The 23304-nt window shown below is 36.4% G+C and overlaps 1 protein-coding gene across 6 annotated transcripts in view; it reads left to right on the plus strand.

The window, feature by feature from the left end:
- Positions 1-23304, plus strand: part of CLEC1B (C-type lectin domain family 1 member B) — a 28664-nt gene that overhangs the window by 1263 nt on the left and 4097 nt on the right. Inside the window, exons 2-9 of one of the 6 annotated variants that reach the window (XM_032347242.1) lie at positions 3063-3348; positions 3977-4075; positions 5093-5212; positions 5372-5523; positions 8634-8740; positions 14405-14505; positions 16486-16566; positions 22369-22515. In XM_032347242.1, coding sequence (XP_032203133.1) covers positions 3285-3348; positions 3977-4075; positions 5093-5212; positions 5372-5523; positions 8634-8740; positions 14405-14505; positions 16486-16566; positions 22369-22515 — 871 coding nt within the window. In that variant the 5' untranslated portion in view covers positions 3063-3284. Of the gene's footprint in view, positions 1-3062; positions 3349-3976; positions 4076-5092; positions 5213-5371; positions 5524-5681; positions 6545-8633; positions 8741-10564; positions 11307-14404; positions 14506-16485; positions 16567-22368; positions 22516-23304 lie in introns of those variants that run through there. The other 5 variants (XM_032347243.1, XM_032347247.1, XM_032347244.1 and 2 more) reach the window with 5 other exon arrangements.

A 23304-nucleotide genomic window follows, 5' to 3' on the forward strand; every position in this document is an offset into this window, starting at 1 on the left:
TGCTAGGATACTCTTTCCTTCTCCCTTCCCCTCTGTCCCTTTCCCTGCTTCTGTGCAACGGCTCTCATAAATAAATAAATAAGGACAGGAATGTGGGCTGGCATATGGTAGGATTTGGGAAGTCATTCTGAATACAAACAAATCAAGATTAGATAGCTAAAATCCAAGACTGTCCCATAAAGAAAAGTATCATGACTTTCTCCATGAATATTCACTGCCAATTTCAGTGTCTGAAATTGTTAAAATATATTTGCTTTAAAATTAAAGCGATGGCTTTATTAAAGTGCCTCTTAATCTCTAAAATACTAAACAAAGATTTTTATTCCAAATTCAAACTCATCAGAATATTTGCAATAAGGACTTTTTCTGTTATACTTTATTAAGCCAAGAAAAGAGGGGCAATAAAATATACAAACATACCAATGACAGACCTTGTAGGGTGAGTAAGAGATATCTAACAAAGTAGCACCTGGTTTGTTCAGTTGGTACAGCATATAACTCTTGATCTTGGGGTTGTGAGTTTGAGCCCCATTTTGATGGAAGAGCTTTCTTAAGAAAAAAAAAAAAAAGTGGTATCTAGCAAAGCCTCTGGATTTTGGAAAAGGAAAAAGAAAAGTTTGTAATCTCTCTCTCTTTTTCCTGCAGTTCTCTGCTTAATTTTTGCTGAGTAACTCAGCTTGTATTTATAGCATATGTAGAGGAAGAAAACAGAACGAAGACTAGTGTTATCAGGGACTCCTTTGACCCTGAGGGACTCTGTACTCACCCAGCATATTTCCTAACACCTCCAAGCCGAGTTGGGGGGTTACAAATAAAGACAAATATATTTTTGTGGAACATAGATCTGGACATAAGACCCTCAGCCTGCGGCCAGTGCTATCAAATATCCAAAACCCAGTGATGCATTGCAATCATTAAAAGGAAACAACAAAAACAAAAACAAAAAAACAAAACAAAACAAAACAAAAATTCCCGAGGCTGAGCTATAGGTAGGAAAGGAATATCATCTGAGGCTTAAGTTTCTTAAATGTACAATTTCAAGTATTCACAAATCAAGTGAGTCCAGCATATTCCTTGCTATTTGCAAGAAGAATAAGTGGGATATTTTATAACTCATCCAATTGTCCAAGACCTAGAAAATGTGGAAACAACAAATCAAGCTGTTGTGTTTCTTACTTCCTGAAAGTATCTGCTAATTGAACATGAAAATGTTTATAATAATTATAAAGGCTTCCAAATGTCCATGGATCTTGCAGTTACATATTTAATTTAATTTAACTATAAATTTTCAGAAGTTACATATTTGGTTACTAGGAGAAATGAGTAAAGGTTGATTGAAAAACTAACTTGAACTAAATCCTTTACATTCTATATTGTCACTAAGTCACAATTATTTTTTCAGGATTTCTGTATATTTTAGGGGGGAAAAAAAAAAAAGCTGATGTAAGATAGTGATGGGAAGAACATGGAACAGAGGAGTAAAGGTAGAAAAAAAGCCTCAGTGTATGAACCAAGGCGGCCAGAAAGGAAGGGCTAGAATAATTCCCAGGCTGTGCTGAGAGATGGGGGTTAGCATGCACTGCTAGGAAGAGCTAACAGTCCTATTAGATTAAATGAGAAATTATGCAGATGGAAGCAGAGGTAGATTAATGATCCACTAAAGATTTGAATTTACCCTGATTATGACTGGGAAACACCGAATATTTTACCTGAGCTACAAAACCCAGTGAAAAAAATGGCTGTGGGGCTTAAGAAATTTGATTATTCAATTTTTAGTACTTTAATTAGATTTGACATTTATTAAAAGTGGGGTTTTTGAACAATGATTGGTTTTTAGTGAAAATATTTGTATCATGCTAAGTTTAGGTTCCTTAAATCAAGCAATGCCTTTCATGTTTGTTTGTTTACCTCACCTTTAAAATTATTTGAGTTGTGTAGGGAAAGAAATTTTAAGATGAAATATTATTTTAAGTGAATTGACAAAGAATTCAGAGTGAAGGAGATAACAGAAAGGAAGGACAAATATGTACAAGATGTACCAAAGGAAACATTAGTAATCAAAATACCTGCTGTGAGATCTTATGTAATTTCTATACTAAAAAGTCTAAGACACTACTAACTAAAGAAAACATAAAAATAAGATTATTTATAAGAAAAATGCCTAGAAGTTACTTAGAAGAAGGGAAGTCTTCTGGCCATAAAGGTTTAACAAAAAAAATTTTTTTAAAAATCTGCTCTAAAACTATATAAATCTACCCAATGACAAAATAGACAGCACCCTCACTAATATCCTTACATTAGTACAGCAGCTAGCCTTCTCTAGCTATTCTTCTAATTCCTTTCAATGTGAGCTGCAGTAACAATTTGAAAACCCATTTTATAGTTAAATGTGTTTAACTGTAGTTATAGTTACATATAGTTACTATGGTACAGTCACAGTCCAGGGTGAAGGGCACTAGGAACCTGTCCCTTCCACAAATAGCTCTTCTTTGAAGCACCACTGTACTTGGAATTACACAATTTCACAAAAGATTTTTCCTTTCCTGGATGTTCACTGTAAAGTGAAAACATTACTGAAAGACAGTAATCACTAACTCTATATTATTCCACTTTATTTGATTGTTTTTTCTTTAATGCCTAAACCCAAGCAATATGAAGTCTGCCTCCTGTGGAGTCCTCAAATTTTTAAACAATATGATTTGTGAATGATGCAAGAATTTGGATGAATTCTAGATCATAATTGGAATGGCGCCTTCTAACACAAGACCTTGAAACATCTACTCTAGGCCATTTTTTATCAAATTATATTAGACATGTTCCTCACAATGGAACAGACTATGTATCTGCTCGTGTTTTATCCATGAATTTTTGTCGAAAGCAGTTCATTTAAACAATACTATTTAGACTCCACTAAGGTTAAGATGAAGCATGAACTTTTGTTCTTTGAAAGGATACAATAAGGAGACATTCCTTCATTCAGAGTTGAAGATAAGAAAACAGGAAACAAATGTGATATCTACTCCTTTACTGCAAGTTATTATTTTTATATTTTTATGCTCAAGGTCCGTGTATCTCTGAACAGCTATGAAAGGGCTTCCTGGAAGAAAAAAGGTCCAAAAAACAAGAACAAAACAGGACCAAAAATATGTGCCCCAACTCATAGAACCCCACCTTACCAGAAAGAGGAGGAACACGGACTGGCAGGCACTGGAATCTATAAGAGTGGACACTGCAATTTTGCGAAGTCATTGAACCCTGAGCTCACTTGCAGTCCAAGGGAAGCCATGCTGGACGAAGATGGATACATCACCTTAAATATTAAAAATCGAAAGCCAGCTCTCACCTCAGGTAAGAATACCCAGAGGCAGGGATCTGGAAGTTAATTATTGAAATAGGTCAACCCCACTTTCCTTTTTCTACTAGTGATAGCACGTATCATTTTATTTTATTTTCCCTATGACCTTCCTGCTCTACAGAATTTGAGTAATGCCTACTTAGGCTCCAACAGATTTATTTAGAATATAAGCAACAAGAGATGAAAGCAGAGAACTTTATGTTAAGCCTATACAGTTTAATGTTGGGTGGAATAGAAACCAAGAGAATAGGAGGAAACGATGTGTTATAACCTCATTTTCTCTGTTGTTGGCACATAGGTGTGATTCTTCATTTGTTGCTTATAAAAGCAATTGTTTATGGGGTTGGGCACAAAACAAGACACAAAACACAAACTTCTGTTTTGACTCAGAGAAAAGTCCATTGGAAAAGGACCGATGTGTGGAATGGGAATGGGCTATACTTTGATGGGAATGAGAATGGGCTATACTATTGATGATCCCCAAAGGAACACCAGCAAGACCTGGCAATGAAGCTGTTTACATCACTCAGAAAGCCTTGAGAGGGCAGGGGACAGGGGTGACACTGCCCCATAGCTACCCCATACTGCCTGCCCCCTAACATCTGTATTCTATGTCTACAGTTGACCCTGCTTCCTCACCTCTGTGGCGTGTGACGGCTTTGATTCTGCTGGTCTTGTGCATGGGGTTAGTTGTTGGGCTGGTGGCTCTGGGGATGATGTGTAAGTATTGACTCATTGCAAAAGATTTGTTCTGAGGAGAGCACAACCTGAGTCCTGGTGTATGCCACTAAGCTTGCTTGTCACTGTGTGCCTCTTTGTTGCTTCTTCAGTCATCTTATACTTGGCTACCAAGACATTCTCAATAATGGAGAGCTCTTACTTTTCCTCCTGATTCAAATCACTTTAATTGAAATTATTTCAAGAACTTTAAACTGGTCTTTAAGATCCCCTTTGGTCTAGATTCACACTATCTTCTCATTTTTTTTCTCTTTATCCTGCATATCCTCAGTTCCAGCCGACATGGACTTTTCTCAGTTTCACAGATAGATCCTCTTCCACTGTCTGAAATTTCTCTCCATTGTATTCCCTCTTCCTAAAATACCCTCCTTCTCACTTTGTTTAATGAATGCATTTACTTTCACTCAGAAGCAATTATATCCCATCTCATTTATAGATATTTTCTTTTTATAAATCTAAAAGCCCGCAGTATCTCATTACCATCCATGTAGCTGTTGCTTGTTTGTGTGCTTGTTTATTTATTCACAAGATATTTTAGAATCTTTTGTTCGCCATTGTTTATTCACTTGATTATCATATCATTTTGGGCACAAGAAATCAGTGTTTTTTAAATAAATGGATATTTTGATATCACATGAAAAACAAAATAACAGATGTCATTCTTCTCTGAAATCTGCTGAGAAATCTATATTCAAAGGAATATCAAAACATTCGTTTTGGGCATGCAGTTTGATCATGGCATTTTTCTTATTTGTGGTTTTCTTCTTCATAGAGTTCATGTCTTCTTTTGGATAAGCATCAGGTGTCAGTTTTGCATAGTTCGTAGTTTGTTCTTTACACCCTCCTTTACCCAGACCCCTTTGCAGTACTCATTCACTCACGTCTATCTAGTGAACACTTTCCAGATTGACAGTTCTACTGAAATGAAAATTCATTGAAAGGTCTCTGCATCACCCTTGTGATCCTGATTACAAATTATTATCTAATTTTTACACCTAGCTGTCAGAGAGCTAAACCACCAACAAGTGGAGAATAAAAATGTCTCAGGAACTCTGCACCAAGTAGCAAAGAAGTTCTGTCAATATTTAATAAAACAGTTGGAACAAAAGAACAGTGTCAGTAAGTATGGTTTTGTAACCTCTTCATCTCCACCCCCAACCCACCCCAGAGTAGTTCTGTGATGCTATCTGTAGGGAACCTGAAGATCTGCGGAAGACACTGATTATGGGGAAAGTGAAAGTAAAAAGTATGGATTCCTATGCTTGATTTCACCTTAAGGCCATAAATGCAGCCCATGTGACAGAAACTGGAGATATTATGGAGATAGCTGCTATGGATTCTTCAGGCGCAACTTGACATGGGAAGAGAGTAAGCAGTTCTGTCTTAACATGAATGCTACTTTGCTGAAGATTGCCAGTCAGAATGTTCTGGTAAGGAGATTCCTATACCACGTATAATTCAAGTCATAAGAAGAATCTTAAGTGAAACATTCGACTTTAAAAAATATATATGTATATTTTTTCTCTTGTCTTCCAGCCTGTGCTACTCAGAGAGCCTTATCAAGCCCAGTAGAAATGACCATATTTGAGAATAGAAAGGGGTAACATGAACTAATGAGACTGAGAGTTCAGTCTGTGACAAGTCATTTCACTTTTCTCAGTTTCCTTGATTGCATTTACTAATCCATGAAAGGATCTCAAAGTACAAAGAAACTCTAGCATAGTAAAATATAAATAGCACTGTCATCCCAATATTACATGAGTCCTTAGTTCCTGCTAAATTGTTGAACAATTGAACTTGAACAAACCATGATGCAGACTTCACCTTTTCATAGGCTCTTCCATAGTTTTGGGAATAATCTCATTTGTGAAACACACAGGATTTCAGCTGAAATTTTTCTACTAAACATGTCTCCTCTTCCACATTTTCCTCTTAAACAGCTTCTAACAAAGGCTCTACTTTGAAACAAAATATGTTCACATCCACTTATGCACTCTCCCTTTATTATTTAATGTAGCCTTTCTCTTTTTTTGTGAATCCTGGGAATAAACCAGACACCAAGCCTTGGAGTCTCCCTTCTGCCAAGTAATAGATTTATTAAAACATTTTTTAAAAAGCAGAAATTATTTATGGTCCTTAACCTACAACCTCCAATATGGTATTTATTCAGATTCTGTATATTAAAAACAAAAGCAAGTAGAAGATCTGGTTTGGGCTGTGTGCAGACATTAAATTGAACTCAAAGAGTCAAGCCAGTCATATTCTACAGAACTGCTGTAATTGATTAACAAAATTGATTATACTTTTCCTGAGATGAAGTCCACAGTAATGGACGAGACATGAGGAGAACATTCCCTTGACACTCATGATCATTTGTTGCCTTGTTATTCTAACTGCTGTACCACTCACTAACTGCTTTTGTGGACTCAAACTCATAGAGAAGATATTCAGGTAAGTAAATTAACTTTCTTTCCAATCAGGCAAAATAACAGAGTGTCCTAAAATCTCAATTTCAATAACAAGAGGCTAAATGGAAGTATACAAATATGTCTTGAATCTTGGTACTCTAAACTGATGCCAGGTTGGAGGTTTATACGTGAGAGAGGAAGTAATGTCATTTTTGAGAAACAAAGAATAGTTGAATTTCAGGGAGAATATACTTCGTATAGTGAAGTATGTCATGTGGATGTATTTTATTTTTTTTTTATTTTTTTTTTTTTAAAGATTTTATTTATTTATTTGACAGAGAGAAATCACAAGTAGATGGAGAGGCAGGCAGAGAGAGAGAGAGAGGGAAGCAGGCTCCCTGCCGAGCAGAGAGCCCGATGTGGGACTCGATCCCAGGACCCTGAGATCATGACCTGAGCCGAAGGCAGCAGCCTAACCCACTGAGCCACCCAGGCGCCCCATGTGGATGTATTTTAAAGAATAGAACAGGAGTTAACAGAAAGGGGACGGGTAGCTCATGCTTTAAAAAATGAGCAATAGGGGTGCTTGAGTGGCTCAGCCAGTTAAGCATCTGACTCTTGGTTTTGGCTCAGGTTGTGATCTCAGGGTCCTGGGATTGAGCCATTTTGGGCTCCATGCTCAGCGGTGAGTCTGCTTGAGATTCTTTCCCTCTTCCCACCCCCTGATCATGCTCTCTCTCTCTCTCTCAATCTAAAATAGATAAATCTTTAAAAACATAAATAAATAAGGGGCATCTGGGTTTTTTGGTTGGTTAAGTATCTTCCTTTAGCTCAAATCATGACCCCAGGGTCCTGGAATAGAGTACCACGTAGGGCTCCTTGTTCAGAAGGAAGTCTCCCTCTGTCTCCTCCCCCCTGCTCATGCTCTCTCACTATCTCTTTCTCTTAAATAAATAAAGTCTTTTAAAAATTACAATAAATAAATAAGCAGTCAAAAGTCACTTTTACACATTATCTCTTACACTGTGTTTCACTTCTGTTAAGAAGCTTGAGTCATGTTTTTATTTGCCAAGAATGCACTCTCACCTATCTGTTTTTCTGGGAGATATGAGAGAGTATATGACTATTTGACTCTTTTTAATTTTGTTACCCATGAATTGATTGATTGACTGATTGATTTCTCCATTAATTTGCCAAATATGCACTGGAACTATTCCAGAATCTGGAACTATTCCAGAATCTGAACCTCTGCAGTTAATAAAACAGACAGAAGTCCTGGGGCGCCTGGGTAGTTCAGTGGTTAAGCCTCTGCCTCCGGCTCAGGTCATGATCTCAGGTCCTGGGATCGAGCCCCGCATTGGGCTCTCTGCTCAGCAGGGAGCCTGCTTCCCCTTCTCTCTCTCTGCCTGCCTCTTTGACTACTTGTGATCTCTGTAAAATAAATAAATAAAATCTTTAAAAAAAAAAAAACAGACAGAAATTCCTAACCTCAGGAGGTTATGTTCTACTTGGAGAAAGAGGCAATAAACAAAGCAAATGGGTATAGTGTATCATATAGTAAATAGTGATAATTCCTAAATTAAAAAATGTAAATTAGGAAAAGCAAATGATGTTTGTAATCCCTTTGAGAATGACATCACATAATTCCTTTTACTCAATCAACCAAAACAAATTAATATTTACAATGTAAATATTGTAGGCTACTACAGAACTAAGTTGAACAATGAATCCAAAGCAAGTAGAAGTTAAATGTAGGGAGTAATAATGTTTCACCAACAATATATTTCTTTCTTTATTTTCCTTCTCTAGTCGTTCACCATTATCTTATTTAAGACCCATATTTGGTACTCTATTTGAAACTCTAGTCTTCAGTCAATGGAAGATAAACATATAGAAAGGTTACAATATCTGTCTTCTGTAAACATTTTTTCTGTATTCCACAAGCAATTTTTTATTCTAAAACAAGTGAACTTGGCACAATTCTAAATATTAAATATAATTAATTAACATTCACATAGACATACATCTAATTTGTTGTTGTTGTTGTTCAGGGTCTTACCATGAATGTCTTTACATCGTTACAAAAATTGTGCAAGCAGGTTGACCATTATATTTGTCTATGTTTGCAATAGGAATACATGAAGTCCAGGACTGGATTAATTCGTTGGGTTGGATTGTCCCGCAAGAACTCTACTGAGGTCTGGATGTGGGAAGATGGCTCTGTGCCCTCCAAAAATGTGTAAGTCAATGGACATTCAGAATACAAGGCACAACGAGCAGATTTTATTCTTGAGATCCTCTACCTTCTTGAAGGCGAGCTACTTAAAAGTTGGAGGTGGCTCCATGACCTACTGTGTACTATAAAAGCAGCAGCACTCACTGACATCCTACTCCTAATAAGTGAGCACTGGTAATAAGACAATTCTACTGTACTTACTTTCCCATTCCTCTGCTCTTTATCTAAGTTAAAATCCACCTCTATTCTGGTATTTTTCCCCAATCATTTCTACCCTCAAATTTACCATTGGAGTGTGTGTGTGTGTGTGTGTGTGTGTGTGTGTGTCACTTGATCTGACTCCCTTCACATATTTTTAGAACAAAATGATCATTCTTATTATTTTATGGTTGAAAGTGATTGCATTGAGGATTCTTTTCACTTTTCAGTATCATTTTACCTACTTTTCCTCCCCAGGGGTCTCCAAGATTCAGGCACACCATCATTCACAAGGTGGTTCTAGTATTCATATCACAAATCTCCATCCTTCTACAGATAATCCAGGCAAAGGAGGCATTATAGTAAGAGTTATTTAACGTGGCTTTCCGATCTCCAATCTCAAGACCTTTGGTCATCTTGTATATCAAAACTGTAAGGTCTCTCCAGTTAAAATTAAAACAGATAAACACAACTTGTACAATCTGATTATTACTTAAGTTCTCAATTCATTTTTTCAACAGATACTAAATGTTTACTGTGTGTAGGAGCAAAGGATACTGCAAGTATAAGCAAACTTCTTCATAGATCTTGAGCTTACTTCTTATCATTTGCTGCTTCCTTCACAATATTGCAGGCAAACTGGGAAACCTCTGTGCTTTCAACAAATAAATCTAGTTTTGTTGTCTTAGGGCTTTTGTACTTACTGTTTTCTTCTAGAATGCTCCAAGTCCAGAACTCCATGATGGGCTCCCCCTTGTGACTCACGTGTCTGTTTAAACATCACTACCCCGATGAGGTCAACCTTAATTACCCAAACTAAATTAGGTTCCTTCCACCCATATCCACTCAAGTCCATTATCACACCATTTCATTTCTTCCTAACTTTCACCACTCTCTGAAATTTTCTATTTGTTGGCTTCTTACCAATATCCTCTTACTATAATGTAAGTTCCCCAGTAGAAGGGACCGTGTCTCTGTTTACTCTACCAATACTGGCACAGACAACAACTTTGGCACGTAGTTGGTATCCCATAGATATTTGGCAAATAAATTAGATCTATACATTCTTTGTTCCCTTGTCATAAGCAGCACAGCTGGGCATATAGACAAGTTAATAGGCGATTACAATAGAGGGTGCTGCCTTATTTCTGTTACCCTACAACATAAATCTTCATTTCAAAAATATTTAATCAACTTACTTTTCCTTGAGCTTATTCCAACTTTGTGCAGCTATTTGCCCTACAGGGCTCTTCTGTCTCCCCTCTGTTTACCTAAATCCTACCCTTCTTTCAAGACATAACTAAAGTGTGATCTTCTATGAAAAGATGAAAAGATAAAAGCCTTTCCTGTCATTTCAGATCCCATCCATCTCATTCTCCCTCCTACTGTTCCTACTGCTCACTTTTTGCTTAATCTAAGCTGTACTGAATTGCTATTGACTTAAGCAGATGTATATACTTTATATTCACAAGCATACTGAAAATTTCTCAATGATCTGAGCATTGTTTTTTACTTTTATCTTCATACTTTGTATTTCCACTTTGTGGACAAAATACTTTCATGCAGAGTTGAATTGTTGACTACTTATATAGCATTTAGAGGAACTCATTCTACCTTTTCCATTCACAGGTTTGAGCTTTCTGGAAATGAAAGAGAAAATATGAATTGTGCTTATTTTTATGCTGGGAAAATTTACCCTACCTTCTGTAAGAACAAGCACTATCTGATGTGTGAGAGGAACGCAAGCATGGTGAATGTGGACACACTACTTTAATGCAAAGAGATGGGCAAGATGTCACGGACAAGCTCTTGATTATACAATGAAAGATCTGGGTGAAGGACTCACTAGCCGTAAAATTGCTTATTTTTCCTTTTATTCCCCTTAGAGTCATCTTTATATTAGCTTTTCTACCAATACCACCTCATCCTTTCTTTATATATTCCCTTTTACTAAGGGATGATTTCGTCCCTTCTTTATATATCCAGAATCCTGTCTGTGAGTTGATCATTCGTTCTCAATTCTTCTGTTTCCATGGACTTTCTTCTTGATTTCCATTCCTAATTATCTCAACATGGTATTATTCACCACATCTTTAGACATAAACATATACACTTTAAATTGAAATAGGAAAGGCTAGGACTTAACTGATTTAAGTTGTGCAAAATATCTAAGTCTGAAAGACAGCATAAAGCAGTGGGAAGAATACTAAACTTGGAATCAGTGGAACAGTCTAGATGGTGTGATTACTTAAAGTACAACCATGGGCCAACTAGTCATGTAGCCTCTTTGCTATGCATTTTCTCATATTTCAAATAGAATAACACCCATGACTTCACAGTTGTACAACCTAATAAAACACTAGCTATGTCAGAAATTCCATAAAGGCCAACACTGTGACTTTCCCATTTGTCGTTGTATGTGAAGCACCAAGCGCGATTCCTGGCTCAGTGGAAACAGAAAAATAGTTGTTTCTCATTATGCGAGAAGCATACAATCTGTAAAACACTACACAATTACAATTTGGATTCCAGGTCCACCTTTGGTTAGATTCAACAGCAAAGAAATTAAAGTTTCATTCTGTGCAAGGAAAATGGTAGTGTTTGACTTCTTAGCAAGGCCTTTAGGCAAGGAGACAAAACAGCAAGTACAAATGCTTTATCTTTTCCTGACAGTTCTATGCTTGGTTTTTGCTGAGTAACTCATAAAGTATTTATAGGTATATGGGGAGGCACACTTTCACAGGATAACAGGCAAACATTGCCATTCTTTCCTATAGCTTCCCTGAGGCTCTTTCTTCTTACATCAGTAGTAATAAAATTCATGAATATGAGTCTCAAACATCTCAACTGAGATGTTTGTTAAAATGTGGATGTTCGGGCGCCTGGGTGGCTCAGTGGGTTAAAGCCTCTGCCTTCGGCTCAGGTCACGATCCCAGAGTCCTGGGATCAAGCCCGGCTTTGGCCTCTCTGCTCGGGAGGGAACCTGCTTCCCCCTCTGTCTCTCTGCCTGCCTCTCTGTCTGACTTGTGATCTCTGTCTGACTTGTGATCTCTGTCTGTGAAATAAATAAATAAAATCTTTAAAAAAAAAAAACATGTGGATGTTCAAACACAAACACTTAAGGTTCTCAGTTGAAAGGCTAAGGAGACATTGAGAACTGTGCTTTTAATAAGCTCTCCTACTTGATTCTCATACACGTAGTTTTTAAATACATTTTGAAAAAATTACATTGACACTTACTCCCTATGTGGCTTTTGCTAAGTTACTCTGTTTCCTATTTATGAAATGGGCTTAACATTACTATTTTATTCATAGGTAATAGCAACGATCATTTAATATAGTATATAAAGCACTGAGCAGAGTATCAAGCATGTAATAAACACTCAATAAATATGCATTATTTTGTATGTTTGGGTACTAATACTCAAAGACACTTGAATCTTTATCTTATTTATCTTATTTTAGACTATCAGTAAACAAGCAGATTTTGGGGGACTGAGGAAAAATAACACAGGTACCTCAGATTCTGCTTCTACTTCAAATGTCTTGAGATCTTGTGTTTTCGGGGATAGTGTCATTATTTTACTGTTTTTTACTTGCTGATTTAGAGAAATGGAATAGGAATTAATAACTCAGAAACTCATCCAAAAAACGACCAACCATGTCCCTGGACTTTCATGTTTTATTACCTACAAATGGAAAAACATATATTTATGTACTACTATATGGCACAAGTAAATTTCAAAGAATAATGTCTTAACTTGTGGCAAAAATCCAATTAAAATATATTAACCAACCAACCAACTATGCCTACAAAGATTCTTTTTTCTGGTACTCATATCAAAGTCATCTTACACATGAAATCGGAATAGCACAGATTTTAATAGCACAGGCTCTGTGATCAGACCACCTACTTTCAAATACTAACTCTTCCACTTACTACCCAAGTGAACTTCGGTAAATAATTTGACTTCTCTGTTCTTCAATGTACAATTAAGTTACAATGTATTCATAATAGTACTTACTTCACAGAGCTGATTTGAGAATCAAAGTAATTCATGTAAAAGCCTTTTGAAACAGCACTTGGAATGTAATGAATAATAAATAACAGGTGGTATGATCTAAAACATCAAAAGCAATAAAAGTAACATTAGTCCTTTATTGGGAGAGCCCAATGTTTCCCCCAAAGAAAATTATCAGAGAATATACTAAAGTAGAGAAAACTAGATCTTTCTGAGCTTGCTATTTAGCGCTGATAAAATTTGAGAGCCCCTGGAAATTATTGACAACTCATTAAACTTCTGTTCCTGTGCTCCCGACATTAGTCTTAATGCATATTTGGTATGTTCCTTCCTCCTTTTGTCCTCAAGGTAGAAATAATTATATAAAGAAGGCCACAGAAAGTTACATCACATTGTTTTTTAGGTCAACATCTCAGGCCATTTGAAGTATTTGGAGACTTCGCTGGATATTCTCCATGTACATCTTGAGAGCCTCTCAGCCCCACTCTGTGCCTTGGGAGGCAGAACTCAAATGAAAAGCACTATCTGGAGCAACTTTCCTCTGGTTTCCAGTTAATTTACCTATTGAGAAGTACTTGCAATAATCAAAGGGTGAAAGGAGAGAGTGGTCAGGGCACTAATTCCCTTGGCTCTCTCCTTACCCTGCCATGTTTGCCAAAGACTGCATGTTCTGTATCTGAGGTCATGGCCCCTATCAGATACCCTCCCCTTAACTCCTTGGGCCTAGGGGTAATAACATCCTTATGAATAATGCATAATTCACCTCCTCTTTCTGTTCCCATTAGTCTTTCTCTAAACTTTACAGACAGTGTCTTGATTCAAGGCTCTGAGATTACTCCTTGAGTGTGTCATTTGTTTTCCTTTGTTATAGACATCAATGATTGATCTAGCAAGATACTGAAACAAGAGAGAACATTGCAATTTTGCAGATTGTTGATATTTGCAAACTATGACCTTTGGCCATCAAGACAAATGGCCAATACGTGAATGATAATTAAAATATCAAGTTTCTTAATGCTGTAGTTATAAGATGCAGCAGAAGTGGCCATCTATCCACTAAATAATTCATGCTTCTCATTTAGAGTACAGTTGTCATCAAATGTTTGCTAGCCAGGGAAAAATTACATTTATCAGGCCCAGCCTTTTACATCCAAACACGGGCATTAAGTTCGTGGATGTAGAACCCAGAGCAATAGTCTATTCTACCAGAGGCCATTTCAAGTTCAGTTTCTTTTCTCATTTCCTTCTTTAACAAGTTGTACTTTGGCCTAAACTTCATAAACTTCTACTTTCTAGATGAAGATGCACCTCTTGTATCCCTTAAACCAAAACATAGTTTCCCACTGATGTGAGAAGTAGTCAATTTCAGTTCTTTCCCGAGCCTGCTTCTACCACAAGAGGAGTTGTTTGTCTTAGCTTCTCGTGTGGCCTGCCTTTCCTATCGCAGCATTTCAGACATGCAGGAGGAAGACACATATGCCTCTCTTCAGTGGGATCCCCCAACACCAAGCCCTTACCAGAAACATCTGTCTTCCATCAAATATTCAGGTAACCATCTGATTATTTAGTCCAAGACTTTGAAGTTTCTGCTTTGTTTCCTGTTCTGGGATGAGCCCAAGGTGATTTTTCTAAGATAAGCCACATGTGCTTCTGATAATGTGCATGATATAATAGCATTAAAAAGTGAGGTGATGTGGAAGAGTAAGTAAAGGTGCAAAAGGGAAGGAACAATGGATTTGACAAGTAACATAGTACCTTTTCCCCTCTTTCCTGGAAAGACAAAGAATTCCGGGATTTGGAAGACAAAGGGAAGAAATCCTATATATTTTTAATTTTTTATTATTTTAGGTCCTGCATAAAACGCCTTGAAAATTATCTGACAAAAACTAGGAAATAAAGAGAAAGCACAGGTTGAAAAACTGACAAAACTTAGCAACCTGGAGCTGTGTGCTGTGGTGATCAGTTCTGCTGTTCTTCTTTAAGCTTTCTATTAGCTTCTTGTTATTATGATAACAAATTATCACAGACCAAGGGGATTAATGCAATATAATTTATTATCTTACAGTTCTAAAGATCAGAAGTCCAAAAAATAAGTCTCACTGGGCAAGGTGTTGTCAGGGCTGCCTTCCTTCAAGAGGATCTAGCCAGGGGAGAATCCATTTGTTTGTGTTTTTCAGGTTCTAGAGCTGCATTTCTTCCTTCACTTGGCTCATGGCCCCTTTCTCCAACTTCAAAGCCAGCAGCATTATGCCTTCAAGTTTCTTTCTGCTTCATTCATCAGATAGCACCCTGACCACTGACCTCTCACTCATAAAGGCTGGAAGAGATTATGCTGAGTGAAATAAGTCAAGCAGAGAGAGTCAATTATCATATGGTTTCACTTATTTGTGGAGCATAACAAATAGCATGGAGGACATGGGGACTTAGAGTGGAGAAGGGAGTTGGGGGAAATTGGAAGGGGAGGCGAACCATGAGAGACTATGGACTCTGAAAAACAATCTGAGGGTTTTGAAGGGACGGGGAGTGGGAGGTTGGGGTACCAGGTGGTGGGTATTATAGAGGGCACGGATTGCATGGAGCACGGGGTGTGGTGCAAAAATAATGAATACTGTTATGCTGGAAATAAAAAAAAATTAAAAAAAAATAATAAATAAAATAGGATAATGTCACCATCTCAAGATTCTTAACTTAATTACAGTTTAAAGTCTCTTTTTTGTCATATGAGGTAATATTTACAGGTTCCAGGGAGTAGGACGTGGGCATCTGGGACAGGAGCATGGTTCAGCCTACCACATAATCCAAAGATCACTTTTATTTTTTCTCTGATTAGTGTTAACAATATAACAAGTCACACAATCTTTATCTTTCTTTCCTGAAGAGATGCAAAATTACCTGGTTGGGGGGGTGGTATTCCTCATTCAAAATTGTATGTTTAAAAGAAATAGCTCTGAATCAATCATGTTTAAGAGGTACAGAGAAGAGATGAGGAGATGCACCACAGTGTTTCTGCTTTCAAAAACGAAAGCCTGCATTCTGGTTTGCTATAGTCTCTAAAAGATCGTTGGAACATGTAACTAGTTGGTAAGGTTAAGACCTCATGAAAGGATGAGAGGAGTAAATTACTTAACCTATTGGATTTGACATCTTTCAACATCCAGGCTGTTCTGGGGTCCTTGGGTGATTCAGTCAGTTAAGCATCTCCTTCACTTCAGGTCATGATCAAGCCCCACAGTCAGTAGGGTGCTCTGCTCAGCAGAGAGTCAGCTTCCCCCTCTGTGTCTTTCCCTCCCCCTGCTTGTGCACTCGCACTCTCTCAAATAAATAAATAAAATCTTTAAATATATATATATATTCCAAGTTATAACTTGCATTTCAAAAAGTTGGAATTCTTTTCTCCAGTTACCATAGTTCCCATGGCGTCAGGGATTCTCTAGTAAGAATGTCCTTCTTTCACTGAGCCTAGTTTCACACTGGCCCGTCTCTTTCATCTTCTTTAACTCAGTGTCATTTTCCCTATGCCTTGTTCAGGAGCATGGTGTCTGGTGGTGGTGATTTCATGTATTCTCTGCGTGGGCTCAGTAACAACCTCTATTTTCTTGGGGATCAAGTGTAAGTACAAAAGCATATCTTTAAAATAATCTATATACATGTATTTCATATACTTTATACACAATTATACATTACGAAGAAGAAGCCACTAAAAAAAGGTGTCGGGAGAAGGGGATAGATGGTGACAATGTCAGCGCTTACTTTTTTTTTTTTTTTTGAAGTTGCCATTCCATGGATGTAGTACATATTAAACAATTTTTTAACTCCCAAAACAAAAATTGGGTGAAGAAAATATTTTGATAAGAATAAAGGAAAGCTTGCCAGAAAGTAAAGTATTTAAAATTTTTAGTAATTTCTGGAAATTGTCTACCAGTAAAAGTTTTGGCTTTCTTTTGTTTTGTGTTAATAGTTATAAATACTTCTAAAACATTTAAATATTATTACATAAATGTAAAATATTTTTACCCTTGGCTTTTGTTCAAGTATAGTGACTATACTATTGCTACCAAGCCAGTCTTTTGCCAGAGTCATCTCACACATTCTCAAAAACATTCTTAGGGCTTTTATTATGTAAAGCTAGTTACAGAAACAAGACTTGTGTTAAACAAGAAGCAGCTGGTTCACTTCAAATTTCCTAACTGCTTATCCTTGCTAGTTATAGATTATATTACAGACAGTAGATTTTGAGTTATAAATATCATGTTTAATTTTTAATAATTGTATCATCTTAATCATCATTCCATTTCAACAAAAAATGTTAAATGTTTTCTCCGCAAAAATTTTCAATGTAAGAGAAAGGTAAATACTAATATTTAAATTATATATATAACACCACATATGATGTATATAATCTAATATACATAGTAAAAAAAAAAGGACATGTTTCTGACAAAGAGTAAAGAATGAAATCTATATCCTGTTTAAAGTACCATGATATCAAAGTAATGAATGGGGTTAATTTACAAAATTAGTCTTTTTTTTTTAAAGATTTTATTTATTTATTTGACAGACAGAGATCACAAGTAGGCAGAGAGGCAGGCAGAGAGAGAGAGAGAGAGAGAGAGAAGCAGGCTCCCTGCTGAGCAGAGAGCCCGAAGTGGGGCTTGATCCCAGGACCCTGAGATCATGACCTGAGCCGAGGGCAGAGGCTTTTACCCACTGAGCCACCCAGGCACCCCACAAAATTAGTCTTATATACTATATATATACTATGAAATGTGTATCCATAGATATCTGACAATAAAATAACTGATAAAAATCAATGATGCTGCATTGATATAAAAGAATACACCGCAGTAATTTAAAGAAGTCTTCTAGAACTATTGTTACTAACATGGAGATATGGTTATGCAATATTTTACCATGAAATAAGCAGATTAAAAAGTCAATTATGGAAAAATATAGTTTTATAAAAATTGTATGTAAAATAGATTTTTTTTACATACAAATATGGAAAAAAGTTTCAATAGATATAAACTAAAGTTAACAACTGTTATTTGAATGGTAGTTTTAAATGTAAGAACTAATTTCTTGCTTTCCACTATTTTGGGTTTTTTTCTACCATATGACCTATACTAATTACCTTCTATTTTAAAAAATCTATAGTGAAAAATAATTTCTATAAAATCAGATTTTTACTAGTCGTTTTTGTTTTCTTTCTTTTTTTTTAAGGTTTATTTATTTATTTGACAGAGAGATCAAAGGAGGCAGAGAGGCAGGCAGAGGGAGAGGGGGAAGCAGGCCCCTTGCTGAGCAGAGAGCTGATGTGTGGCTGGACCCAGGACCCTGAGATTATGACCTGAGCCAAAGGCAGAGGCTTTAACCCACTGAGCCACCCAGGTGCCCCTCTATTTCATTTTCTTAATCCAACAATTAGATGTATCATATAACATCATATAATAAGAGCTTTTATTTGGGGGGTTTTAAAAACATTTGTCTTACAATCCCCTAAGTAAATATATTGTTTAATCTATATTCCTCACTTGTTACAAATTTATTACAAGCCCAATACCAGTAAAGGTACATTGCTTCCCATATAAGGGGAAACTAAAGAGAAGTATCATTTCCCTTTCTCCAGTTTTATTACAGTTTTATGTAGTACAACCTTTTCAGATAGTAATAAACAAAACAACAAGCTCAAGAATATAGCTGATCTAGAAAATCATCAAAATTCAAAATTTTATGGTGAATAATACTTCAAATTCCTAAAAGGAAATCTCCAAACATGCCAGATTATAAATAGAATAAAATAAATAATATCGATCTCTTACTCCCCACTCTGGTTACATCCAACCTTTTGCTAAGAAGGAGCATAACCCAAGCCACTAGCAGCTGGAATTACTTGAACCATCCACAAGTGGATAAGACATAACCATCCATTGTCCATAGCTCCTGAGCAAAATATAGAAAAGAGGGAGAGAGTCCTAGAGCATATTGAAAAGATTAGTATAATAGTAGACCTCAAAGTAGAAGATAGAGTTAGAAAAAATTAGTATTACTTTAAGGCTTACTGGATGAGTTGGGTTATGGACATTGGGGAGGGTATGTGCTATGGTAAGTGCTATGAAATGTGTAGGCCTGATGATTCACACACCTGTACATCTGGGGCAAATAATACATTATATGTTAATAAAAATAATTAAATTAAAAAGGAAAAAAAAGCAAGATATTTATATGAAAAAAAAAAGATTGACTGGATGAATATTTTCTAAAATTGATTGAAAACATTGTTATATGTTCAAAGAAAATCAATATCCATATTAAGAAAAATATTTAATAGAATATGAATAAATACTGTATAAAATGATTTTTAAGAAGAACTGACTTGGAGGTGCCTGGGTTGCTCACGGGGTTAAAGCCTCTGCCTTCAGCTCAAATCATGATCCCAGGGTCCTGGGATCAAGCCCTGCATTGAGCCCCATGATGTGGGGCTCGGCGGGGAGCCTGCTTCCCTTCCTCTCTCTGCCTGCCTGTCTGCCTACTTGTGATCTCTGTCTGTCAAATAAATAAATAAAATCTTTAAAAATAAATAAATAAATAAATGAAAAGAACCGACTTGGGGCATTTGGATGATTCAGTTGGTTAAGTATCTGCCTTCCACTCAGGTAATGACCCTGGGGTCCTGGGATAGAGCCCTCCATCGGGCTCCCTGCTCAGTGGGGAGCCTGCTTCTCCCTCTCTCCCTACCTGTACTCTCTCTCTGTCAAATAAATTAATTTTTAAAAAATATTTAAAAAAAGAACTGACTTAAAAACCTTGTTAGACTTATAAGGAAAGAACTCTAAAAACTATAAAAATAATATGAAAATGGGAGGCCTGGCCTTACCAAATATTGAAATAAATTATGTCTAAAATAATGAAGACTATGTGTTACTGACCTAGGAATAGATAAGCAGGTGGATTGAATATCATGAAAACAATAGAAATATATCAAACTAGTTTATTGAAAATTAGAGTAAGCTAAAGATGGCAATTAAAAGAGAATGAGAAAGGGGTTATTCAGTATATGATTTAAGACCACAATGTCGCCATCTGGGGGAAAAACTTGGAAGCAATACCTCATAAATTCCAACAAAATAAATTCCAGCTACATCAAAATATGAAAGTGAAATATATTTGTAAAAAGTATAATCTCAGGTGTAAGATTTTTGCTCAAAATGACCCAAAAATCATCTGATGTATGTAGGGTAAACTACCACAAACAAAGTCAAAAGACACACTGGGAAACTCATGGCTTACATCATGCATTAGCTATTCTTACCCATTAAATGTAAGTGCACTAACACATCAGTTAAACTAAAGATTGGTTGCTAAAGAAGATTCCCAGAACCTGAAATGACAATGCTTACAAATTTATAGTTTATTACAAGAAAAAGATGCAGTTTAAGAACCACATTAAAGTAAGGGTATAGTCTGGAGAGTCCAGGTACAGAGAAGTACTTTGTCCTCCCTCTGTAACTATTTTCTCAGGACACAATTTCTCTCGAGTCAGGAACCACTGATGTGTATGTGCACTAAACACTCTGGTAGCAGAGAGCCCAACATGGAGTCTTGCTTGGTAGTTTTTATATTATGCTGACCACATCAGCATATTTCTTTCTTTCTTTCTTTCTTCTTCTTCTTCTTTTTTTTTTTTTTAAGATTTTATTTACATGTTTATTTATCAGAGAGAGAGAGAGCATAAGCAGAGGGGAATGGCAGGCAGGCAGAGGGAGAGTCAGGCCCCCTGCTGAGCAAGGAGCCCAATGTGGGACTTGATTCCAGGATGCTGGGATTGTGACCAGAGCCCAAGGCAGATGCTGAACCTACTGACCCACCCAGGTGTCCCCACACAAGCATATTTCTTCCAGGTATCCAGCTTAGAGAGCAGAGCCTGCTCAGGACCTCATTGTAACCAGGGGCAAACCATCAGTCACGCGGCATCAGCAAACAATGCTGACAAGCTAGTATCATCTGACCAAAAAGTCCTCAGACTGATGATTATAAAGCTACGCTATTCATCAGTATACCTCACACCTTGTCCAGAGGTCAATGCCAGGCAGGAACTTTAGAAAACTAACAGGCAGGAACTTAGAAACACTATGCAGACTGATCCCAGTCCTGCTCCAACGAATTCTCACAGCACAATATCTTTATTGTATAAGACAATAACAAAAAGACTAAAAACTCAATGAAAAAATTATGTAATTACATATAATTATACAGTTTATAGAAAAGGAAATGCAACTAACATTTCTATGTATGAGAAAAAGTTTCAACACCAAGCATAAAAAGGGAAATGCAAATTCAAATAATATTGAAATAACATTTGCAACAACTTATGTGGAGGGTAATTTGGAAATATCTAATACAATTTAAATGTAAATAAACTTTGACCTAGCAACTTTTCTTAAAAATATACTTACATATGTCTGAAAGTATGTGTGACTAAGGTTCTTTATTATACTATTTATTTTTGGAACACCTAAGGATTATAAGTAATCTAAAAGTCAGTAGGGGGGCACCTGGGCGGCTCAGTGGGTTATGCCTCTGTCTTTGGCTTGGGTCATGGTCTCAGGGTCCTGGGATAGAGACACACGTCGGGCTCTCTGCTCAGTGGGGAGCCAGCTTCCCCCCTCCCCTCCGCCTGCCTCTCTGCCTACTTGTGATCTCTGTCAAATAAATAAAATCTTAAAAAAAAAAAAAGTCAGTAGGGAATGACTAACATAAGTCAATTGAATCTGCTAAAGTTAGAATGAAAGATCGAGAAAAGCTCTTTATACAGTGAGATGGAATTATGTCTAAAATATATTTTAAGTGGTAAAATATGAAATATGAAAATGTGAAAAACCGTATACATAGATCATTACTGTTTCTATAAAGAGGGAGCATTTTATATTCATTCACTTGAAAAATTCAGAATATGTGTGGAAGAATTAAAAAGAAATGGGTAAATTGACTGTGCTGGGGGAGAGGAGTTGGGTGCATCTGGAAGGCAAGAGGGTTTTTTGCTCTGTATCCTTTGAAGATTTTTATTCTTTTTTTTAAATTAAAAAAATTTAAGATTTTATTTTTTTATTTGAGAGAGAGCACAAGCAGGGAAGAGGGACAGAGGGAAAAGGAGAAGCAGGCCCCCTGGCAGGGGCTAGATCCCAGGTCCCCAGGATCAAAACTTGAGCTGAAGGTAGAGGCTTAACTGATGGAACCACCCAGACATCCCAAAGTTTTGATGCTTGAACATTGTAAATTTTAAACAAAACCTTAATGCAAATTGAAGTCACAAAAATAATAATTTGTAGTTGTCCTTAGTCTATATAGAAGAATTACTTTGTTCTAATTTGTCAGTATTTTTAATTGAGAATTATTGTCATTTATCATTTGAAGTGTTCCAGGTGTCCACTATTGCAATGAAGCAGCAAGAAAAACTCATCCATCAGGATAGAGAACTGTCGAACTTCACACAATGGAAGAGAAACCATAACCTTCAGATGAAATGTTGCCAAACCTTGAGGCAAAAGTCTTTCAGTTCAGGTAATTGATATAAAATCAGCTTTCGCTGTGCAGATACAAATGCAGGCACCAATTCCTCAAAAGAAACAGTGACACACATTTCATTGTCTGTAAAATTGCAGACAGGATTTTAAAATTAGGAGGGACGTAATTTTGATCCACACTCCAGTTCAATTTTTTTAAATATATATTTATATATTTCATTAGTATGTGAAAAATACTGAGGTCTCAAGAAATGCAGATTTAGAATCATACAAATTTCAAAGGGGAATGTTAGGATTAGCAGATTGATTTTTTTTTAAAGATTTTACTTATTTAGTTAATAGAGACAGCGAGAGAGGGAATGAGAGAGGGAACACAAGCAGGTGGCTTGATTCTAGGACTCTGGGGATCATGACCAGAGCCAAAGGCAGATGCTTAAAGACTGAGCCACCCAGGCATCCCTGGATTTTTTTTTTTTTAAAGCAGCATTTTATGTTTTATCCAATCACTCAAAGTTTTAAGTATATTTTTAATTATAGTTCTAAATTCTTCAATATGCTTAGTTTAAACACTACTTTAGATTCAAATTTAGATATCTCTTTGAGAAGAAAAATCATTTTTTAAAAATCAGAGTATTTACCGTAACATTATAACAATGCAGGGTTCAACTGTTTTTAAAAATTCTATAAAGTTACTTCAGTTTTTATCTTTTACACCTCTTACTAGAATCTTAAACCTAAAGCAGCCTTATTTCTATGTGTGGTATAGTTTGTCATGTATTCTGTGGTTACTTAATTGACATTAATTATCCCTATAGTGGATATCATA

This window comes from Mustela erminea, chromosome 6 (genome assembly GCF_009829155.1).
Source record: "Mustela erminea isolate mMusErm1 chromosome 6, mMusErm1.Pri, whole genome shotgun sequence".
Classification (NCBI taxonomy): Eukaryota; Metazoa; Chordata; class Mammalia; order Carnivora; family Mustelidae; genus Mustela; species Mustela erminea.